This window comes from Euphorbia lathyris, chromosome 2 (genome assembly GCF_963576675.1).
Source record: "Euphorbia lathyris chromosome 2, ddEupLath1.1, whole genome shotgun sequence".
Classification (NCBI taxonomy): Eukaryota; Viridiplantae; Streptophyta; class Magnoliopsida; order Malpighiales; family Euphorbiaceae; genus Euphorbia; species Euphorbia lathyris.
Window position 1 is genome coordinate 63,510,807 of NC_088911.1, and position 25,012 is coordinate 63,535,818.

At 34.3% G+C, this 25,012-nt stretch overlaps 1 protein-coding gene across 4 annotated transcripts; it reads right to left on the reverse strand.

Moving 5' to 3' along the window:
- Positions 1-24,560, reverse strand: LOC136218471 (peptidyl-prolyl cis-trans isomerase CYP23). Of its 4 annotated transcripts, XM_066005353.1 has the most exons (10): positions 23,910-24,560; positions 23,718-23,816; positions 18,906-19,029; positions 18,668-18,781; positions 18,430-18,578; positions 11,915-11,987; positions 11,747-11,836; positions 10,542-10,608; positions 498-580; positions 1-417 (listed from the first exon to the last, which is right to left on the reverse strand). In XM_066005353.1, the coding sequence occupies exons 2-10, from the start codon at positions 23,786-23,788 to the stop codon at positions 397-399; spliced, it is 792 nt and encodes a 263-aa protein (XP_065861425.1). In that variant the 5' UTR covers positions 23,789-23,816; positions 23,910-24,560; the 3' UTR covers positions 1-396. The 4 variants fall into 4 exon arrangements, with proteins under 4 accessions (XP_065861425.1, XP_065861428.1, XP_065861427.1 ...); XM_066005355.1 differs by having other exon boundaries at positions 9-417; positions 10,542-10,581; positions 23,718-24,558; XM_066005356.1 differs by lacking the exon at positions 10,542-10,608 and having other exon boundaries at positions 3-417; positions 23,718-24,559.
- Positions 24,561-25,012: the final 452 nt, after the last annotated feature.

The following is a 25,012-nucleotide window of genomic DNA, read 5'->3' on the forward strand; positions in this document are numbered from 1 at the left end:
AATTATTGTGTGCTGATAATATGAAATAGTTTAAATAACAAGGCCTGGTTATTTCTATATATATACTAATAAAATTTTCTGGAAATTGCTACGATTTTAACCAATATACAAACTAGATTAATCGTATCAAAAGTTGTCAGACTTGATAACAATAAAATCAACAGAATATTCAACATTGGAAATCCCCCAGAGTGCTAATTAATTAAGCACACAGATTTATGTTAAGCAATGTGCATCTCTTTCAGCTTTTTCTCATGGCAACGGTGACTATTTTATCTCGATAGTAACCTCAGAAAAATAGTAAAACCTTGTTTTGTATTTTCCATGAATAGCATATGAGTCAGGTAAGTTACAGAAGCGCACCCTTTCTTGTCGATCCAAATCTTGGTGATAAGATCATGGGAAGCATTTCATTCTCTACAAATTGACACAGAATAAGACCAAGTTGTTTCAGCAAAGATTACATCTACTCCAAATTCACTACATATTGCAATTACCTGTCTCTCAATTTCAATAGCAGATGCAGAAAGTCTTCGTTTCAAGTGTGATCTTTCCTCTTCACATGTCTCCATCTGAGCATCTAAAGGCAACCACCACATCAAGAACTAAATGACAACTTTTACATTGCAATATGTATTCAATATGATAACCTTTAAATCTGCTGCTCAGATTGGAGCTAGAAATGTTTCTGACTTTTTACAAGTAATTTAAAAAGCAACTTCTTTCTGCAATTCCTAACTAAGATCCCTTTTTAGCAAGGGAATCAGTATCTTACTCATGTAAGAATGGTCAAATTCTCACCGACCCTGCTCATATACTGGTAATTTGTTCTCGCCTTATCTTTTGGTTTGGCTTGTGAATGTTGAATAGATACTTCTTAGTCAAAGTAAAAATGTTCACGCAGAAACTTCTTTTCCCCCTTCCCCTTCCCCTTCCCCTTCCCCTTCCCCTGCCCCGATCATGTTTCTTTTCCCAACAATAACTCAAATCTCAAGATCCTAATTCTCTATGCTTTAAGGTAAGAATATTTCCATCATCAAATATTTTTACTGTGATTCCTAGAAGTTTGCTATTTACTCAAAACTTTAATAAGGTTTTGTGTGCTCAGGGCTCTTTTTACTATTTGCAGGTGCATATGTTGTCTTATGTTATTTGGGTTCAAAACCAATTATCTCCATCATAAAGTTCTGATAAATTTATCACTTACAAGAAAGCTTTGATCCTTATAAGACAATAGTTAACTCTTGGTAGAAAGATAAGATAGTTTATCAGATAGGATGCACAGCTACAATAATTTCTTATAGAAAGGACTTCCTTAGGAGTTATATATGGTGGTTATTGGTGGTACTGCACATATGCTATCCCTGTTAATAATGTTCAAGAAATTGCTATCAAGGACATGCTTATAATGCCGTAATGCTTGCTAGTAATTTGACAAAGTCTCAATACTTTTTCTTTTCCATAACAAGTAGAACAAATCAACATATAGATTTGTCTTAAAAATAGCACAAGATCAAGCATAAAGTTCCATATGTACAGGATATAATTTCCTTGAAATCAATAGCTTGTGTATAAATTGACTTGAATCTCTAAGAATTCAAACACTCCATTATTCATTACCATTTTCGCGATTCTACATTTTGCTATTTCAATTCAGGAGCAGTTCCCCAGTCACATATAAGATCCTAGAAGCAAATAACCACTACACCCCAAGTAGCTCTGTTATGGGGCAGGGATCTAATTATGGGATGGTGACAATTTGGTAATGTTCACTTGGACCCTGACTGGCGAAATGAGTTTTGTCAGTCGCCATCAGATATGGGCTTATTAGAATCGTATGGTGAAGAAATTAACTAATCCTAGGGTAGGATTCTAATAAGCCCATATCTAATGGTGATTTGGTCAGTCCGGGTCCAAGTGAACATTACCGGGTGACAATTAATGGATTTAATTTTTCTTCTTGCTCCCTTAGAACTCACAGTGACTAAAAGCAAGGGTCATTAACTGAAAGTTTGTCTCTCCCTTTTCTGTTTTACTTTTTTTCAGATACATACAGTACAGTAGGCTAATTGTGACTTGCAACTGTTGTCTAGTATGAATGACAAATGGACAGGCAGTTTTATCACAAATAAAGCAGCTTTACCACCAAAGAACTGACTTAGGACACAGACAGATAGAAAGAAGGGAGGACGCATAGACACTTAAAAAGCACTTAACAACACAAATTAATAGTTTACTGGGCTGCCCCAGATGCACTGTTCATAAATAATATCACCCCGCCTAAAAAATGAGTTTGTCATCAAGTGAAAAGGCTAGGAAGCAGCAACTGCTGAAAATTTTCTAACTAGGAAATGTTATTATGTCGTGGTTCCCATTTTTTGACAACTGACTGTAGTTTAGTTCAAAATTTGGACTCTTGCAAATGGACCGGAAGATATTGCTCATCGCAATTACAACAGAGATTTCTGGAACTCCTTCCCTCCATCTTGGCGGTGTTAGACATTAAATGGCCTAGACTTTTGAAGGTTTAGTCAATAGTATTTGCTAATTGAGAGCCACAAAACTCTCATTGGCTCCACCAATATTCCCTTTCTTTACATTGAAACAGAGAGGACAGGAAAATTATAGTATATTTCTACTATGAACCAATACACGTACATATACATGAGATAGTATACTAAACTAGGAAAGTAAATAAGTAGGCTACAATATAAATCTCTATGATTAAGGTTGTACATATTTGTAACACTCCCCTCAAGTTGAAGCATAGATATTGATAATGCAACTTACTACAACCTGATTATGAGGTGAAGCTTTGATGAACATATAGCTTCTTGTTCTAAGGAGTTCAGATTAACCCTTCCTCTAGATTTTCTTGGGTGAAATGGGAATCAACTTCTATCTGCTCGATTCTTTCACTAAACAAAGGATTGTTAGCAACATAAATAGTTGCTTCATTGTCACACCACAAGTTCATTGATTGAGACTGAACAAACCCAATATCACCAAGCAAATGATTTATGAAGTTGACCACGATGCAACACTCTGTTTCTTACTCTTCTAAGGGAAGAGATTGTCTCCAACAAAAACACAATAAATAGTGGTAGAACGCCAATTGGAGCTCTCGCATAATCAACATCAGTGGAACCTTCTATCATGTGATTACCATGGTTTTGGTATAAGATACCATATCTTAGAGTACTTTTTAGATATCTCAAAATATGACCAACAACATTTGTTACGGTAGATGGCATGAACTAACTTACTATACTTATTGGAAAGGCCACATCAAGGCAAGTTATGGTAAGATAGTTTAACTTAGGAACAATCTTTCTATACCTTTAGGGATTTCTAAGTCTTCAACTTCAGCTTTTAACTTCACTTTTGATATCACAGACGCATCACAAGTCTTTATCTTTGTAATCAAAGAGAAAGAGAGAGCAGAGGACGTGTATATTGCATTTCATATGGTGCATAAACACACCTATGTATATATGAGAGAGTTACCTAAACTAGGAAGAAATAATTACACTTTAGTTACATTTATTCTATAATCCTTGTGATTTAGAGATTTGATTCCTATAACTGAGGTAACAAATATATACGCTTGAGACATTCCATAACACTCTCCCTCAAGTTGGAGAGTAGATATTAACCATACCCAGCTTGGTACAAATATAGTTGATCTGATAAAGCTTGCTAATTGACTCCATGTTCTATCTTATGAAGTTGTGATTGTAACATCTAAATTTTCTTGCGTAAAATGACCGTGAAGTTCTATGTGTTTTGTTGTCATCAAACACATGGTTATTGGCAATATAACTGCTGCTTTATCGTCAAACCACAACTTCACTGGTTCCGTCTCAGCAAACCCAATACAGGTTCACATGTAGTCTGTGCCATAAGTGTATAAGGATTCTACACTCCATCTAGAAACCACACTTTGCTTCTTACTCTTCCATGATACAAAATTGCCTCCAACAAGTACACAATACCCGGTGGTAGAACGTCTATTTGCCAAGTCTCCAGCATAATCTGCATCTGTGAAACCTTTTCCAATCTGATGACCATGGTTTTGATATAACATACCACCCTTTAGATATCATAAATGTGACTTACTGCATCCCATGTGAAGTTCTAGGAGAGGATAATGACATGAATTGGCTTATCACACTCACTGGGAAGGGGTAGGTGATTGTGAAGTAGTTCAACTTTTCAACGATTCTTCTGCATTTTTTCAGGATTCTCAAGTAAATCACTGTCTTCACCTTTTAACTATATCACAAGTCTTGCCTCAATCAAGCCAGAATCATTCAATAAGTCTTGTTATGGATAGGGCTAGCTGTTACTAACTATTATAACTAGCGTTCCTTAATTAACATCATGATTATAGGAAGTTAGCATTAATATAATTTATGTACTTACCTAGTTTAGCGCGGGTAAATTTCATCAAAGGTCATTGAACTTCATTGTGTTTCAATGAAGTCATTTAATTTTCCTTTTATTTTAATAAAGTCATTCCAACCAATTCTGACAGAAAAAGTCATTGAAAATAGTGACTCGACCACCACGTTGGAAAAAGCTTACTTTTATGTATATCATCACACCTAAATCGCAATCATGTGTATATGTCACGTGACAAAAAAAATACATTTTTGACTGCCACGTGATAGCTTCAAGCAGTTTAATTATAATTTTTTTTTGTCATGTGTTGCCAGGTCATTAGTGTTCAAGAAAAAGGTTGTCTAGATCGCCTAGACGCTTAAAATCGAGATTCTGTTCAATTTTCCCCTCCTAGACCCTCTAACCGTTTTTTTTGGCTCCCTGACCATTTTTCTCCCGCCGGGGCCCATGGGCGACAGTAAAAAAAAAAACACATTTTTATTCTTTCTTTTGTTTTGTTTTATTGCTTTTATTATAATTCACTTTAGAACATTATCGCCAGGGTTTTGCCTATGATGCACCGAAACAGAAACTGAAACGGGAAACCGAGTTTCCAAGAAACATAGGAAACGGAAACGTAGGGGAAACATGTAAATATTAAAAATATAGGGATATATTAATAAATATTAAAAAATATAATAAACATAAAAATAATAATAAAACATAAAATGATTATGGATGAAACATAATTCAATTTTTTGGTTTTATAGATGTGGTTTTTTATAGATTTTCTTTTCAAAACACAATTCAATTACCAATGAAAAGGTAAAAAATCTATTTGACAATGAATACAAAAAGTCATTCTATTAAAACAAACAGGTGTCATCATGCATATGGGTCTTTAAAATTAGTATTTCTATTAAAAAAGAAAAGAAAATAAGGAGTCCAAAAAGCAGATCCAAAAACGACATGGGAGACTCAAGAAAAAAACAGAAGAAAGAAACCAGAAGAAGAAAAAACAGAGAAAAGAAACCAGAACGAAGAAAAAATAAATAGAGCTTTGCATGTTAGAAAATTCAATGCAAAGAAGATAGATCATCATCTGAAAAACAGAGAGAGAAGTGACATAAAATAGATTTCAATCCAATCTCACTTAAGAAGATTCAGTAATTCAATGGAAGGAGAAATTAAGTGTGGTAAGTTGTTTAAATAAAATTAGGTTTGTGAGTTTTGAAATCAATTAAATGTTTCACTAAAAATATGAAACAATGAAACTGTTTGAGTTTGGACAGTGAAACGTTTTCTTCATCTGGAAACACGTTTCTTTTGGTAATTACAGAAACGTGCCCGGAAACATTTTGTATCCATTTCCGGACTTTTCCGCTTCCCACATCTCTAAGAAAACTATGTTACACGGACACGGAAATGTACATGGATACGGAAACGGACATGGCAAAAGTTATTTCTAAAACATAACCTTCATAAAATAGCCTACAAACAAAAAAAGGATACAGACACGAAATGGACACGGACACGAAACGCAGAAACGCTATTAACTAGAAGTGTCCATGCAACATAGCTAAGAAACATTGAATGCTACTCGTCGAATGTTTCCGCGCATCATAGGTTTTTGCTGAATTGTGTTTATTATTTTCATATATTTTTGTTTAATTGTGTTCTATACTTATGTTCCATGATACGGTTTAACACTTTCATTTTCTTGTGGCTGCCATACCTCTGTTCTACCACTTTCATTTTGGGGGACACATTTTCCAACGTGAATGTCACGTCACTATTCAAGTGATTTTTTTGTCTGAAATTGTCAAAATGACGTTATAAAGTTCAATGACTTTATCCAAACAAAATGAAATTTAGTAACCTTTATTAAAGGTATCCCAAACTTCAGTGACCATTAGTGCACTTTACTCATAATGTAAATAAATAGATGTTATTCTTCAAATCAATCTAAGTATCAGACCAAACTAGAGTTTTGTTCTTTGGTTTCTGGTCTAACGTTAAGGAACAGTCGTCTGTTCTTTGGGTGGAATTTTTTTCTACCTCAGCTTGTCTCACCGCCCCTTCCATTGACTTCCCTTGTTAAGGAACTATGAATATCATGAATCCATGTATTCTAGTCATGTTCACAGTTTATGTTAACTCGCTGTGACACTGTTAATTATGAGAATATCTTCAATCCATGTATGCTAGTAAACAGGATAAGTCTCATGTTCACAAGTTACGTTTAAAGATCTATCGTGCTAAACAAAAGGATCGTACTCTGTTCTAATATTATAATGAGGTTAAAGAAGCTTACGAAGAGGAATGAACCATGTTTCTTGTTGTTGTTGATAGCAAGCGAATGCAAGAAGAGCGGTCACCCAAGGACTGTTGGAAACCGTAGCTCTCTTAGCATTTGTCATCATTGGAGGCGAGTAGACGTGGCAAAATTATAAAGGATCTGATTAGATGACACGAATTGACATGCAATTTTAGTGTTTGGGTTTAGCTTAGTAGATAATGTGTTATTTTTTGGTTGACACCAAATTTATAAGTTGGATTAGGATTTACGTGCTAACTCGAAAATGACACAAAATGACATGAATATTTAAAATTAGGTAAAATCCAAAATGGGGACTGAGATTTACGTGCTTTCACGTTTTGTCAAACACGTACCCGTGAAAATTATTTTTGTCCAAACGGGGAATAAGGTTTTCAATTTGCTAAAAACGAGGATCTTTTAGTTTAACACTATAAAAATGACCATTAACCACCTCAAAATGAAAATTTCCAAAAATTAAAGTTGTTTAGTACCATAGATACTGAGCTGCGGAAACGTGAAACCACAAGAGTATCTTTTTAAATTAACCCTTAAAATTATTATCATATCCTCTCATGCTTTACATGTCACCTAATTAATAAAGGTAACAAAATTATAATCATTACTTGCAAATACAACTACCATCCATATTTTTAAAAGTCATCCTTAATAGAGAGAGTAAAATTACATTACTTGTAAACACATTACATGAACTCAACATGATACTAACGGATTTATGGATGGTTAGAGGTTAACATTGTTAATCCAATAATAACATAAAACATTTCAACAAATTACCATATCCTCCTATATTTTTAAAAGTCACCATTAACATAGGCACATAGTAAAATAACATGTGACCCAAAAATATGACACGAAATTGGCACTAACTCGATTAGGTTAACACAAGTATGACATGAAAGTTTTTGGGTGGAGCTAGGATTGACTCATATGACGCTAACCCAATAATTGACACAACACAAACCTGATAGTTGTCAGCTCCGGAGGCAAGAGACATATCAGGAAGAACTGTACGAAGTTGCACGGTAAGCCTTTACATTACTCAGAGCAAACCGCTACTAGGAAGCTTGTAACATGACTGCCCAATGGCACCTTATCATCTCCTCCATCCTCTTCTCCAACAATGACTATTTTAGCATATGAATATGCTGGCCTTCAGCAACTCTGTATCAATCATGAACAACTGCAACCAATTCCCTTAACAACTGCATTAGCGGATACATGTAATCATGTTGCTTGCCTCTCCACATGATCCGTAGTTGGATTGACTCTAGTTTTATAGATCACACGACCAACAACACATGTATTCTTTCTTCCTTCAATACTTCTTCAATCTACCTTCCGATACTTTAGCCAATGGGTCTACAGCCTCTGTAGTGCATCCAACTTCCACCCTTCTTTTATCTTATGTTATATGTTTATCTTAATTTCCTTTTAACTTATTATCAGTTAGCCAACCCACTAGAACCCTTAATTGTTGTATTATTTACTTTCCCACTTACTACATTTTTTAGGATCTTTGGGACGAAGCAAATTATTAGTAGAGGAAACATGGTGAATGGCTTGTGTGTTCTTGACTCCTATGAAGCAGTATCAATATCAATTGCACGCACAAGCTCCTCTCTATTATAGCTCCAATATCAGTTTGGGCATCCATATTTCTCCGTGTTGCAAAAATTATGTCTTAGTCTTCCGCGAGAATCTACTTTAAAATGTGAAGTTACGCTAAACATCATAGAGTATCGATTCCCCTCAATAAACTTGTTGAGTCTCTCTTTGATTTAGTGCATACTAATGTATGGGGCCTCTGTTACGCCTTGTCAAAATTTGGTTATCATTATTTTGTGACGTTTGTGGATGATTATTCCCAAGCAACTTGCCTTTATCCTTTGAAAATATCGTTCAGAATTTAACAAACATATTTGCATTTTGTGAAGTGATGATGCTAAAGAATATTTATTTAGCACTTTCCAATCTTATATTTCCCGGCATGGCTCTCTCCATCAAACATATCATATTGTTACCCTCAGCAAAATGCCAACTGAACAAAAGAATTGTCATTTGTTAGAAGTTACTCGGGATCTGATGTTCCAAATGCAGGTCCCAAAAGCTTTATGGGTGGATGTTTTCATTGCGTGCTTTCTGATCAACTGTATGTCATCATTTGTTCTTAACGATCAACTTTCGTAGCCTCTTCTATTTTCGTCTCATTCTTTATTTCCTCTTGCACTTAGAATTTTTGGATGCTCTCCTTTCCTTTAAGACATGGGTCCGCAAATCTCAAAACTTGATCCTAAAATAAGTGTCTTCTTGGGTTACTCTCGAGTTTCAGATGTATTCTACTGGTTGTGTATGTGAATGACATTGTGATCACTGGAAATGATGCAGTTCACATTCCTTGGTACTTGTTTTCAAACAAAGAACCTAGGACTATTTTAGTATTTTGCTACAACAAAGGAATTTGTCCAACTCGGACCATCAAAATACTTCTTGGAAATAGAAGTATTCTGCGGCAGCAAAGGAATTTGTCCAACTCGTAGAAAATACCATGTAAGCTAGTTACATTATTGAACATCCCTTGTTGGCCTTATCACTAGTGTTCTTAGTATAAGAGGTAGACCATTCGTGGAGATTTTGCATTCACTATCAAGCTTTGTATATTAATGATAAGTTTCTCATTCGGGTTATTGATAAGTTGCTTGAAAAATTACATGGAGTCCATTATGCTACCAATTTCATATCCGAATGCATATTGATGAAATTCCGAAAACAACCCTTCAAACTTTTCATGGGCACTTAGAGTTCCTGGTGATGCCCTTTGAGCTTACTAATGCCTTGTTTATATTTCAGCCTTCATGAATTATGTTTGTCCTCCCTACTTTCAAAAATTCATTCTGATTTTCTAAGGTTGTCTTTATTTCCAGTAAAACTTGGGTGGAACATATGTAACTACATTATTCTTCCTTCTCGTTCGAGGACAAGCTTGCTTTCATGTCGAGAGTAATTATATACAGCAGCAGCCTATAATATTTTATTTTATATGAATGAAACCTAAAATTTTATTAGTTGATGCTATTAATTGGTCTTCCTAAGTGTGTCGTTTTAAGTGTACGTGTTCCATTTGGTCTTCCTAAGTGTCTAGGTATCTTGTTGAGTCTCTAACTGTCTCTATTGTAATAAAACTGCTGGCAGCTAGCCCCATTTATAACCCGTATGAAAGAGCAATTGTGCAGTAGTTACAAGTTCTATACGGGCTATATTTATTATATATAATGGAATGAATAAGAAAGAAGGCACGGAAAGAATTTTAGAAAATTTACATTCAAGGCATTGAAGTGTTCTCTCTACATGAGCCGCCCTTGCTTGTTTGTTAGTAATCATAGTATCTAAAAGAAAACTCAGAACTCAGAAGCAATGATTCACTAACAGACAGACCCATAACCAGATTCGAGTGCCATATCAAGCTCTCTGAAAGTTGTACTAAAATTAAGTACGAAATATCAACCCCCCCCCCCCCCCCCCCCAATGCAAGAGATTCTCCAAAAATAATTTTGGCAGCTTCAATATGGTATTTGCCAAACCAAATCCATTGGTTCGGATGATTTTCAATATCATCTTTCAGCAAACAGGGCCGTTTGGAGCCACAAATAATGATATAATGGTTCGTTCCACACAAAGACCAGTTATGAACAAAGTCTTTGTGGTGAATGAAAAAGGGTCTTTAATTAACATATCATCGTAGCAAGCATAAATGTGAAATAAAAATGGAAGGCTATACCTACATGCAGATTTTGAATAACACAACCTCGTTAATACTTACCATAGTAGTAAGCTGAAAGAATTGTGATGCGTTCAGTCGGCTGAAAAATTATGGAAAAAAGAAAAAGCTAAGAAGAGTTAAAAAAAAGGTAAACAATTTATTAATCTTTGTGTTTTTTATATATTACACTAACTAGTCTTTATATTTTTAGAAATGAGCCTGTTTGGCTACTTGCTGTTTGCTGCTCCTGTTTGCTGATTCCTGCTCCTGATTGCTGTTTGCCTTTGGAAAATGCTGCTTTTCCAAGAAGCAGCAATTTTCTGCCTTTGTAAAAAGCTACTTTTCAGGTCTAAAAGGCAAACATGAGGTGAAAAGTAGGTAACCAAACACCCCAAAGTTTTGTTTTCATCAACCTTTTAGTCCTGTTAGAGTCAATACTTAGATTAGCATAAAATTTAAATGACAAAATTACCCTTTACCCTATTTTATAATGAAAAAAATTAACTTTTTACCTCTAAAACTTAATGGATAACATAATTAAATAATACAGTGTTGAAAAAATTATGAAGATTCATAATAATATTTAATATTAGTTTAAAGATATTATATTAAATAATAATCAAAATGAGAATAAAAATTTAAGAGAATAAATACTAAATTTTTTGTACTAATATGTAGTATGTAAGTATAGAAATGTTGGTGTGTATATATAATACAAATTTCATTACGAATAATATTGATTAAATTAAAAACTAAAAGGATAAGTTTTTTACTTATATAAAACCAAAGGCAATTTGTACTTCCATATACAAAATAAAATGGAGGGACAAAGAGTACACAAGACAAAACTTAAGGACCTTAAAATATATGTCTTAACTCACTAATGTAATAGGTAAAAACATAGGGATTAATAAATTGTTTACCCTAAAAAGAAATAGTTATTAGCCCAATAGCTGCACAAGAACAATAAGCAATGAGAGGATAAAGAATATCAATTAAAAGCTGTAAATGCATGAAAAGAATTATGCGATGGGTTTCAAGTAAAGGCTATATAAAGTAGAAACTCATTTTGCTTTCTTTTTTTTTGGTGTGTACACTGTACATATATATTTGTTCTGATAACTTTTAGAAGTGCAGAGAATTCACACCACATAATTTGCAGGCCTTAACTTTTTTTCTGGAGTTGTGTTAGACATGATAAATATCACGTTTATAGAGTTAAAGCATTCTACTACAGTGAGACTGATAACTAATTAGAAGTGTACCATCACAAAGATTCCCTCACGACGAGTAGGGAGTTGCTCAAGCTTTTTCAATGTGTCATCCCCTTTAGTAACTTTGCCAAATATTGTATACTGACAGAATTCAACTTATTAGTTTCACAACTATGATGAGCTTTTGAACAAAATATTTACCAAGTTGAACATACATACCTGGCCATCAAGATGAGGGGCATCTCCAAGAAGCATTGAAAATGAAGAGGATGCACTATTCGGATCAGAATATCTACATTAAAGAGACACAAAAATTTATTTACCCATGCCACCAAAATAGTTAGCCACAAGCAATCTATGATATAAATTCTATATCATTGGCAATCTGAATGTTGAAATCAGTTTTCCATCATTCAAACAGCTATCGCCAAGAAGGAAACAAACTAAGACATGGTGTTATACATTATGAATTTTCAGATTTGGATAATGTCGGATATTAATATGAAGTGGACCTTGAACTATCAGCTTGAGCTTTTAGTTCAATTGGTTCCATGACATGGTATCATAGCCAGTGTGACCAAGTGGTCAGGGTTCGATTCCTGGCAGCCCCATTTGTTGAGTTATTTGCAGGACATGGTAATATGGGCCTGTGTTGTGCACGCTTCAAGCCCAATAGGCATTTGCGTGTGGGGTGTGTCAGATATTAATATGAAATGGACCATGATACTGTTGAACAAGTTAAAGTGAACCAGCGGATTGTCACGGGGCCAAGTCTAAGCCAGGCCAAAACCCCGTGTGGCGCCTCGACATTCCCCAAGTCTCGGCCAGCCAACTCCTACCGAAGGGTCCCGTCAATGCATCTGTCAGTATTCTGTCCCGGAGGATCTCCCTATGGTTAAACCTCCGCTTGCACTTCAACTCTATTTGAGCTTTCACGTTGTTCGCTTGTCACTAGAGATGGTTTCAACTTCGACCATCACTTTGTTATTTCTGTAGTCTGCAACTTGAGCATCTTCGACTGAAGATCTTTTCTTGCGCTGCAATTATAAACTTCATTCCTTGACGATAGCAAAAGTACTTTTCAAAGGTTTTTGAAGCTTTGAAAAATTCTTTCCTATCAACTCGTATTTCCATCCGAGTACTCTTCCTCCACGGATCATATCCTCTGATACTCTTTCTCCACGGATCATCCTCCCAGTCTTCTTATGCTAAGGATCTTTCTCCGAGTCTTCTTACTGTTCTTCCACAATCCATCTTCATCTATCTTACTCTTTAATATATCTTCCTTAATATACCATAAGAGGAGTCCATATAGGACTCATTTCCCCCTCATGTACGCTCCCCCACTTAGAGGATCAACGTCCTCGTTGATCGGGGAAGGTTTGGAACGTCAGCAAAGACTATTGATGTCGATGAGCCAAACAAGAAGTCGTTGATATTTGCTTCAACTTATACCTGTTCACCTTGGCAATTCTTGATCCCTTCCTTTCTTTCAAATTTGTACCTTGCAAGAGGGACCAAAAGGAAAGCCATAGTATTCGTAATATGAAAATATGAATGTTGGTAGCCGAATTCTTTTTAGGTAAGCCTACCAACATTCACAATGGAAGCAAAATATCAAGACAATAATATCGCCATCATTATTCATAATAGAAAGGTAAGAATTCTTACACGATTTTGCAAGTATTCAAATACTTGATTTATCTAAGTATTGATGTTAATACCCCAACTGTGTAGCCAACATCCTCTCGTTGTCGTTTATGGCTGAGGAGGAAACATAAGGCAAGCTTGGACTTGTCTGCTGACAGTTCAAAATTTGCTTTATTTCCTGCCTCCTTTTGTATCGAACTTCTGCCTCTATGGTTACCATTGGTTCTGCCTTGATTGTCCTCTTTGGGTTGGTTCGCCTTGTCCCTCGGGATGACTTCGAAGTCGAAGTTGAAACCCAAAACTAAAAACCCCGGGGTGTTTCCATCGATGGTTTTGAAACCTGCCTCTATTTAATCTTTGATCAAACTCTTGTTACGCCGATATTTGCCTTCATGGGATCGGATAGGGCCGATCTTTGCCTTCATGGGGTCAGATAGGATCCTTATGGTTGCCTCGTGTTTCAGCTCACTAGTAGAATGCCTCTTATTTGGTTGGACATGCCCACAGTTTGCTAAAACCTATGCTTGTTAACCGTTGGACTCGTTTGCTTAATGCGCTCGCCTGACTCGAGCTTCATAGAGCTCAGTTACCTGCACCAAACACATGTTGTACAAAAGTATGTCCTGCATGAAATACATCCTGCACCAAAACCATTTTCTGCACAAAACTGCGTCCTGCCCGAAATTGCGTCCTGCACGAAACACGTTCTGTCCAGAACATATCCTGTTTGTTGTTGAGACTTCTCACATTCATCAAGCTTGTTAGGGCTCAAACACACAAAACCACGTTCATTTTGTTGTTGAGGCTCCGTATTTTTCTCAACTTTATTGGGGCGCTAATACCTGCACAAAACACGTCCTTTTTGTACATGAGTTGTTTTTGGGCGTCCCCTCCACAGAACTCATTACAAACAAGGACAAAACCTATGAATTATCTCAGGCGTCCCCTCAATACATTCATAGTACTAGAACTATTCGTCTTCAAGCCCCCATGGCCTCGGCCACTGCCGGATTTGTATTAGCCTTCATGGCCTCGACCCTTGCCAAATTTGTATTAAGCCTCCATGGCCTCGGCTTCTGCCGGACTATTCTCGAGTGATCTCTTTTTCTTTTCTTTTCTCTTTTTTTCACATTTACTTGTAACAACAACGTTTGCTCAATTTCATCCCGTGACCATCTATGGGTCAGATGACAATTTCGCAATATTTTCCCATGACCTTTGGTAAGTGAGTGTTCCGTCATTTTATCTCCACAAGGCCTTGTATGGCCAAAGAATCATTTCACTGGGTTGTTCTTACCCGATATTCGTAATTAGATCCGATGTCTATCCTTTACCACGATAGATTGGGGCAATATGTCTATTGATACCCACAATTTCCCGCATAAGGGTCCGTTTCTGTATGATGGACAATGTCCATGTAATCCGAAGGTAACTCTATAATGAGTTTTCCTTGACTCTTGAGAAGGCACACACAATTTTCCGCTGAATTCAGATAGGACGGAATTCGGATTATGCTCGCATAAGCCTACATCGTCAAACAAGAATTCAACAGTCCATTTATGTCCTTCCCCCAATCCCTCAAATTCCACCCGAATTTTCTGGACTCATGGAAGAGGAAAAGTAATGTCTAACCGAATCAGAATGATTCAAGCACAAATTACGCCTCAATAATTTGGCTATGACAACCATCTATTCGCTAGATCATCTCCATGCTACTTCACGTGAGCGTCGAATTCCGAATATCCATTACACATTCTCCCCCTCTCAAAGGGATTGAATCACGTGCAATTCCATCGCCTACTACCGTAGGGGAGTAGGCATTCACTTTCTAGCATTCACATGCATTAGTAATCTTAGTTCCCTTTTGTTATTTCCGCATCCCCACACACTAGGTAAAGTCTCGCAACATTGGCCCTGGTAAACCACGGGCTTCAATCAAACTGAAAAGCATTACAAAATATTTTCGAAAAAGCATCGTAAATTTCCATCCATCAATTCGTTGGGGAAATTTAGGATCTTTAGTATCGCTAGCCCACATCTTGAAGGACTCGCTTTGATAAAGCAATGTTCGCACACACCACGACGAACACGATTAGTTAAAGCAACGTTGGCTCACACCACGAAGAACTCGTTTATTAAAAGCATTGTTGGTTTACACTACGAAGAACTCGCTTAGTTAAAGCTGGCACGCTCACTCTACGAAGAACTCGTATAGTTAAAGCTTACTCGCCCACCTCACAAAGGTCTTGTTCAGTTAAGAGACTACCGCATACTTCACAAGGCTTTTGCTTAGTTTAGGCTCTGATACCAAATGTCACGGGGTCAGGTCTAAGCCAGGCCAACTCCTACCGAAGGGTCCCGTCAATGCATCTGTCGGTATTTCGTCCCGGAAGGTCTCCCTGTGGTTAAAGCTCGCCCTATAACGGAGATCCAACGCCAGGGTAGTCTCTGTCCCCTATAGTGTTCCTTATGCCAACTCCGCCTCTTCCATCAGTGTATGTTGGCATGCCCCATTCGCCACTCCATGCCGAAGCCTTCTCGTAGCTTTGCCAATGTTTGGGGTTGAGTTTGCCTATGGCCAAACTCCCCCTTAGACGGATCACCACTTGTATGCAATGTCAAATGAGCAAGGACTCTAGCACTTTTGAGTGACAACTGAGCATGAAGAAGTTAGTTAAAAAAAAACTTATTGAGGTTTGAAAGTTGAAATATACAGTCTCTGACCATAAAAGCATTAAAGATAGTGGATCTTACGAGAAAGATAAGAGTGAATGTTGCTCGTCTATAAGAACAAAGCGGACAAGCAAAAAAATCTAGGAAGAATCAAAGTTTGGGCATAGATTATGGTATACAAGTTGGGAAATGAGTAGGAATGGTGTTGGTATCATAGTGGATAAAGATTTGAAGGATAATCTAGTTGCAGTTAAGAGAATAGCAATAGAATTATACTAATAAAGTTGGTTTTTGGTAGAGATTATAATATTTCATCAATATTTATGCTCCACAAGTGGGACTAGGTTATAGCAACAGAAAATTTTTAGGAAGAAAAAGACCACTCATACAAGAGGTACATAATGAAAAGAGAACTTTTATACTAGATGATTTGAACGGTCATGTAGCTACAATTAAAGACAATTTCTCATGATGGCCATGGTTTTGGAGCTCAAATGAAGAAGGTAAAGTTATTCTTGAATTTGCCTTAGCCTATGTTTTGATTACAAACACATGTTTCGAAAAGAGGAATTCACATTAAGGTAAAGCTATTCTTGAATTTTCCTTGTCTATGATTCACGAATGCATGTTTTGAAAAGAGGAACTCGCATTTAATAATGTTTAAGCAGAAGATATGTATTCAAATAGAGTTTCTCTAACAAAAAGAAAAAGGTAAGCTATTCTTGGATTTGCCTTAGCCTATGATCTGATTATTACAAATACATTTTTTAAAAGGAGGAAGTCACATTTAAGACCGTTTAAAAGTGGAAAGATATTGTATTCAAATAGACTTTCTGTTGACAAAAAGAAGGAACGGACGCATTTTCAAGGATGGTAAAGTTATATCAGATGAAGTTTTAACCACTCAACATAGATCCTTTTCAACTTGTGTACCCAAACATGGAAGAAAAAGAAGAGATACATGGGAGAACCTAGGAGACTATATTGGAACTTGAAGGGAGATAAATATATTGCTTTCTAAACTCCGTTACTTGAAGAAGGCACGTGGACGATACATAGTGATGTAAATGTATGTGAAATGAAATGGCCAAAATCATCAAGTTGCAATTCGTCATTTTAAGGTTTGAAGTGATAAGATGAGGTTGAAGCTTCATAGTTTTGGTAAGTTCACAATTGCCAATGCTTCGAATGCTTTGTGAAATAAAGGGCATTCATCTATTTCACTATATTTCCGGTTTATGTACGCATGTAAATAGATGCATGTGCAACTTTTATGAATATTTTTCATCCCACATCAACATATTTTTCTTCCAAAAGAAGCCTACCCCCTGTTGTACCATATATAAAGACAAGTGAATTCTATGTTCTCAGTAACTTGAGCCCTTGCATTAAAATAAATACTACAAGAGAGGTTCCACAAATGTTCTTGTAAAAATCAATAACATTCAAACCCACAACATTTAAAGAAAGAAATAAAACCTTCAAATATAAATCTTCTAATGGTATGGACATTTTATAATGTGACTGAATGAAATACCCAATATGTGAAAAGTCCTAAAAGTTTATTCTTATTTATCATGGTCTTTTCATGTGTAGAAAAGATAACAAGATTTATTCTCCTTAATTTGTATTTTGTAGCACTCTTCTCTTAGAGCGGCCCAAACCCAATCCCGAAAAACACTAGCAGAGACAAGATGAAGGAAACATCCCAAAATGAAGTAATCCCAAGATCTTGGACCATCAGTACTCAGTTGAGAAGTTTAACAAAATGGCCATTAACTTGCCTAACACCCCTTCCTCTACCACAGGAGCAGTATGGCAAATTACCAATTTCCAGCAATCCACATGTAATATAGAAGAAATTTATTGGCCTAATACATCATTAGCTCCCTGAACTTTGTTAGTGTCTCACCAGCTCTCTAAATTTGCTTATTTCGTATCACCAGCTTCCTAAACTTGCCCATAAAAATAGATTAGCTCTTTGAACTTTGCAAGTGTCTCACCAACTCCCTAAACTTGTTTATTCCATAACAACTAAATACAAAAACTTATTAAATCTAAATTCTAAAAGTACATCTTCATCTATTCGAGAGGTGATTTTTCCTCTTCTCCTACTTTTCAACTTACTATAAGAGTTAGTGTTACAGGTTTGAGAGATCGAATGGATGAGGATCGAGAGTTAGTATTATAGTTTTTGTATTTAGTTATTACGGAATAATCAAGTTTAGGGAGCTGGTGAGATAGTCAATCTATTTTTATGTACAAGTTCAAAGAGGTGGTGATGTATTAGGCCAAATTTATTCATTTTTTAGTTTCCTAACTAAGAGATCTAAAGCCCAAGGAAAAAGAACAAAAGTACAATACTGGAAAGAAATGTACCAAAATAAGCTTCAGTTAGATAAAAACTTCACCTTCCCATTGAAAGAATGCCTCTCACATGCTTGACATTACTAAATTCCGCAATTACAGTCTTTTCAGCTTCCTTTCTTTGCTCTTTATTCATTGGGGCAGACCGTCCACCGACTACATCTGCTACTTGAGCAACAAATCCTTTATCAACCTGAAATAATTCAAATCCCATGCATTTTTCCCATTATATCTATCAAATCAACTAAAAACGCCCTACACCTAAATAAGTATCAGGAGTACCCGAAAGAAATGATTGGTGTTATAGCATCCAAGTCGAACAAGCTTGAAAATGTGGTCTACAGTTTGGGGCGCCACAGAAGGGTAAAACCCAAACTCAATATCTCCATAACTAGTCTATTGATTAAAAAAACAAACAGAATTTAAAATCCTCGAAATTCAGATTGCATAAGGATGGACAGCAAATTAATAATGCAAAGAAGGGAAATTACAATTTACAAGAAGAGGAAAAAAGCAGCACCTGGAAAACGACCCGAGTTGAGCTGAGCTCTGGATCCTCAGGGGAGGCACTTACAACGACGGCGAAAAACGCCGTCCATAGCAAACCGGCGATCCACATTGTTAATTGTTGATCAATTTGGGCACTGGTAAGGGTCAAGTGTCAGCGAGTAATAGCAAAGATGTTGAAGAGATCTTACTTACTATGAATCTGGGCCGACATTGATAGATTGGATCTCTATTTGGCATTATGGACACAGAACGGAGCCCTATCATTCTTTGAAGAAAGTAATATCCTAAAATTATAGTAATATAATTTAAATTTATTTATTCATGTGAATGCACAAAATCATCTAATTATCAAATGTAGAAACAAATCGGGTATCCAAAGGCCACATGCGTTCTTGCCCGACAGAAATCCGGATTCCTACTTTGCTTTGCGTTATTTGTGAATTGTAACATCAATTGTGTTTTTTTAACGGGACACTGCTAAATGGATAGAAAAATATGGGGATAGAATGAGTTAAAATATTATAATTACCCTTCATAAAATAAAATTAGATTTTCGTTTATATATTTGTAGTCATAGGAATTCACAAACTAAAATAGTATTTAATGTACTAGTAGTATTGAATCATTAATAGAATATAAAAATAAACAAAATAAAAATATTTCAAAAGGGCATTTTGGTAGGATTTTTTTTCTATCCCTTCTATCCGGATAAATTCAATCCGGATAGTTTTCCCTTTTTAATGAGATCTTCTTTATATATTTGGGCATTTCAGACAATAAAATTGTGTTATTAATAGTGGAGTATTGGTAAATTTTATGGCTACTTTATTGGAAAAAAAAAAAGTAACCATGTATCCAATAATAATTAGACATGTGTTAATAAAAATAAAGTTAATTAAAATTAATAAAAAAGATAACCTGCTATAGCAGGAAATATTTAATTATGGAAATTTTAAAGATTATTAATTACAAGGTAAATAATATATGAGTCCCTATATTTTAATCTAATCACTATTTAGTCATTATATATTAATAATACACTATTCAGTCCTTAATTTTAGCTCAATTCAACCGCTTAATCCCTTATAGAGGGAATAATCTATTCAATAATTTAAAAATTTAAGTGACAAAACTGTTCATCAAAATAAAAAATAAAGAACTAAACAATATATTATTAAAATACGAGAACTAAACAATATGTTAGATATTTAACATAGAGACTGATAAAATAAAGAGATTTACGTAAAACTCTATTTTCATAAGGTTTCTGAATTTTTTTCTCCTAAAATAAAAAGGTTAATTACGTAAATTTAGTCAAACTATACGTAAATTATGGCCCTGTTTGGGAATTAGCTGTTAGCTGTTAACCGATTACATTAGCTGATTTGACTAGCTGATTTGACTAGCTGTTTGTGTAGACCTGTTTGGTAAAAATTAGCTTATAATAGCGGTTTGTGCAAAAAGACGAATAAGGACATTAATTTTGGCGCAGGAGAATAGGGAGTCTATCTATTAGGGTTATAGAAATCCATTAATTTTAATATTCCAAAACGCTAATTTAGAAAAAGCTTAAGAGCTTTTTCTAAATTAGCGTTTTCATCTCAAACCTCTCTCCACCAAACACTCCAATCAGCAGTTTCAGTGGTCAAACCTCTAAAATTGGTCAAAATCGCTCTTTTTATCCCAAAACGCTCTTTACCAAACATGCCCTATATCTAAAAATAAAATATTTACGTAAACTTCAAAGGTTTGTGGATTTTTTCTCCTAAAATAACAAGGTTACGTAAATTTAGTCAAACCTTACGTAAATTATGTCTAAAAATAAAATATTTACGTAAAATTCATAGGTTTTACGTAAAACTCTATTTTCATAAGGTTTGTGAATTTTTTTATCCTCAAATAAAAAAGTTATGTAAATTTAGTCAAACTATACGTAAAATATATCTAAAAATAAAATATTTACGTAAAGTTCAAAGGTTTTACGTAAAACTCTAATTTTCACAATGTATATGGATTTTTCTCCTAAAGTAAAAGGGTTACGTAAATTTAGTCAAACCTTACGTAAATTATGTCTAAAAATAAAAGATCTGCGTAAAATTCATACGTTTTACGTAAAACTCTATTTTCACAAGGTTTGTGAATTTTTTTCTCCTAAAATAAAAAGGTTACGTAAATTTAGTCAAACTATACGTAAATTATATCTAAAAATAAAATATTTACGTAAAGTTCAAAGGTTTTACGTAAAACTCTAATTTTCACAAGGTTTGTGGATTTTTTCTCCTAAAATAATAAGGTTACGTAAATTTAGTCAAATCTTACGTAAATTATGTCTAAAAATAAAAGATCTGCGTAAAATTTATACGTTTTACGTAAAACTCTATTTTCACAAGGTTTGTGAATTTTTTTCTCCTAAAATAAAAAGGTTACGTAAATTTAGTCAAACTATACGTAAATTATATCTAAAAATAAAATATTTACGTAAAGTTCAAAGGTTTTACGTAAAACTCTAATTTTCATAAGGTTTGTGGATTTTTCTCCTAAAGTGAAAGGGTTATGTAAATTTAGTCAAACATTACGTAAATTATATCTAAAAATAAAAGATTTACGTAAAATTCATAGATTTTACGTAAAACTTTATTTTCACAAGGTTTGTGAATTTTTTTCTCCTAAAATAAAAGGTTACATAAATTTAGTCAAACTATACGTAAATTATATCTAAAAATAAAATATTTACATAAAGTTCAAAGGTTTTACGTAAAACTCTAATTTTCACAATGTTTGTGGATTAAATAACAAGGTTACGTAAATTTAGTCAAACCTTACGTAAATTATGTCTAAAAATAAAAGATTTACGTAAAATTCATAGGTTTTACGTAAACTCTATTTTCACAAGGTTTGTGATTTTTTTTCTCCTAAAATAAAAAGGTTACGTAAATTTAGTCGAAATATACGTAAATTATATCTAAAAATAAAATATTTACATAAAGTTCAAAGGTTTTACGTAAAACTCTAATTTTCACAATGTTTGTGGATTTTTCTCCTAAAGTAAAAGGGTTACATAAATTTAGTCAAACCTTACATAAATTATGTCTAAAAATAAGATATTTATGTAAAATTCATAGGTTTTACGTAAAACTCTATTTTCACAAGGTTTGTGAATTTTTTTCTCCTAAAATAAAAAGGTTACGTAAATTTAGTCAAACTATACGTAAACTATATCTAAAAATAAAATATTTACGTAAAGTTCAAATGTTTTACTTAAAACTCTAATTTTCACAATGTTTGTGGATTTTTCTCCTAAAATTAAAGGGTTACGTAAATTTAGTCAAATCTTACGTAAATTATGTCTAAAAATAAAAGATTTACGTAAAATTCATAGGTTTTACGTAAAACTCTATTTTCACAAGGTTTTTGAATTTTTTTCTTCTAAAATAAAAAGGTTACGTAAATTATATCTAAAAATAAAATATTTACGTAAAGTTCAAAGGTTTTACGTAACCGCTTGAATCAAGAATCAGAATCTGTCCAGTAGCAATTTTTTTTTGCCATTCAAAAGTACTATGCTCTTTAACAAGAACGAACCATCTGTTTCCATCTTTATGAGTGCCTAGGAACGAGAGAAACAACCACTCATAATTCCAAATAATTGAAGCTTACAAAGGATCTTAGTTAATTAAAATAAAGTGTCTGATGGAAGCTAATAGAATGCAAGTTAGAGAAAACATTTACTATTAAGTTTATTGGTTGTGGAAAATCCAACTTGTTTTTGCTCTTATAGATATTATCTAAGTGAAGAAGGAAACATAAACCTTTTCAATTGAGGTTCATTGTTGTGCTAATTATGTTTGTAGAACAACTGAATTTCAGATGACTATGTAGTAAAGTAGGGAAGTAATGTTACACAACCAAAGAGTTCAATAAACAATCTCCAAATGAAAATCTGAAAAATAAAAATCCATCATAATAAAGTAAAGTAAATCCACCATGCGTCATTAATAACTATGTTGTTAAACACCTATAGAAATTACAAATAATTTGAAAACAATATGCTCATCAATAGATTATAACAGATTTACTTAAGTGGGTTTGCTGGTGAAAATCTAAACAAATTAGCAAATATATTAAGAATAAAATTTGTTGCATCAGCTAGACATGTAGTTGGAAGAAAGTGGAAACACCTAGAGGTATGGATGAGAAAGGGATAAAACAATAACATATTTGGTGATTCAAAATAGATATTGAAGAGTAAAAAGTGTATCGATAAAATGCAGCCGAGTTGTATAGAAACAAGTTTGTATAAGCCAATTTTTCAAATCCAAAGCATAAAAAACTGGTGCTGGAAAAAACAGATATAATGAAGTGATAGCTATGAGTTAGCACCAAATGTTTGTATTGAATTTGCAAACAAAAAAAAAATCTAAACCATATACTACGCATTTTAGTCTTAAAAACATCATTAGGACTCTTAATATGCTACTTAGTCCTTGAAATATGAAAACATGGAAAGAGTAAACGCTTGGAAGCTTTAATAGTTCCAATAGGTCCCTAAAGAGTAAAACAATTTCAACTGAGGGCCTAATATAAACTACCATAAATAAAATATGCTAAAAATGAATTTCAGTAACAAACCAACATATGTCTGATCTATATGATTTATTTGGCCTAATAAAGAAAGATTGAGCTCTCTACATTGATTGACTACATTCGATTATAACCCTATTTAGAGTAAAGTAACAAATATTAATCTCCTCCCCTCTTAAATATTTGATTTTCATCTCAATGTACCCTAGAAAAAGTAGTTCACAGTAGAGAGAAATCTTACTAATTGAAATCGTTGAACATGATGGATGTTGGTAGCTGGCATACTTGAATCATTGAATTCCCCAACATCATCCTCTAATGCTCCCAATATATCAAGTCTCTACATTCAGAAAGAAAAAATTAGTTGCACATTTAAATTAGCTTATATGTGCTTACCAGTTTATCTGCTCAATGAATACAGAGAGAACATAACTTAAGACTCTTAGATCAGATAGCTGTTGAAGGACATAGAAAATTTCTTCAAGCCTTGTTGATGGTATTGAATGTTTGCTGAGATTTTACTGACTTCAGATCTTGTTAACTTCCAATTGCTTGCTTCATTATCATAACTGCTCAACAAAACAACTTCTGCAGGCAAGCCTTGGAAAATCGGCTGTAGTGAAGTGGCATAATAAGGCGAGCTCACTTGGAGAGGGCAGAACTTCAATTCAATCTGGGTCATGTGAGTATAAGGTATTGAAGAAAAACTTGCACACTACAACATGCTTCAATAAGGGGATCATGAGAAATTGGCAAAATCAAATATGGGGAAAGTCTACTTGATGTATATGGGGAGAAAAAAGTTGCATCCTGCAACTCAATTTGATGAGCGGATTGGGAAGAAGGTTGCAACTCAATTTGATGAGCGGATCGGGAAGAAATCCCCAAATTCAAAATTGGCAAAAGAAATAAGAAGTAGTATAAGAATATTGTAATTGCTCTTCTCTTCTTCCTTCAAGCTTTCACAGGAACATCGAGTATGAGCAGAGTCGAGTAGAAAATTGCATAAAAAGAAGATAGATAATTCAACAAAAAAAAAAATTGGAGCAGAGGCATCGTGTACAAGAAAGATGCAGAGACTAGAAGACTGACCAGTTAACCGGTTAAAATAATTCATTATCTAGTAAGATAATTGAATGGTAGAGATTAATAATAATTATAATCATTGGTCATCTAAGCAAAGTAAGGATTACTTTGATTTCCAACAAAGTAGCCATAGCCTACACCTAGAGTATTTGTTAGTGTTCATTACTTAACTTTTTAAGGTAATTAATTTATTAGTCCCTATATTTTGACAAAACACACTGTTTAGTCTCTGTATTTTCAAAAACACATGATAAAGTCCCTAACTTTTTTCTCAGTGAACTATTTAGTCCTTCTGTCTGTTTGTTAGATTTTTTACCGTCTATGACTTCAGAAATGACTAAAGTACCCTTTACTATTTACCTTCAAACTTCAAAAGAGGAAATCCAATTTAGAAAAAGAAACTATTTGTATGGAGAACAAGAAAAAGAACAGACCCAATGCTTACGAATT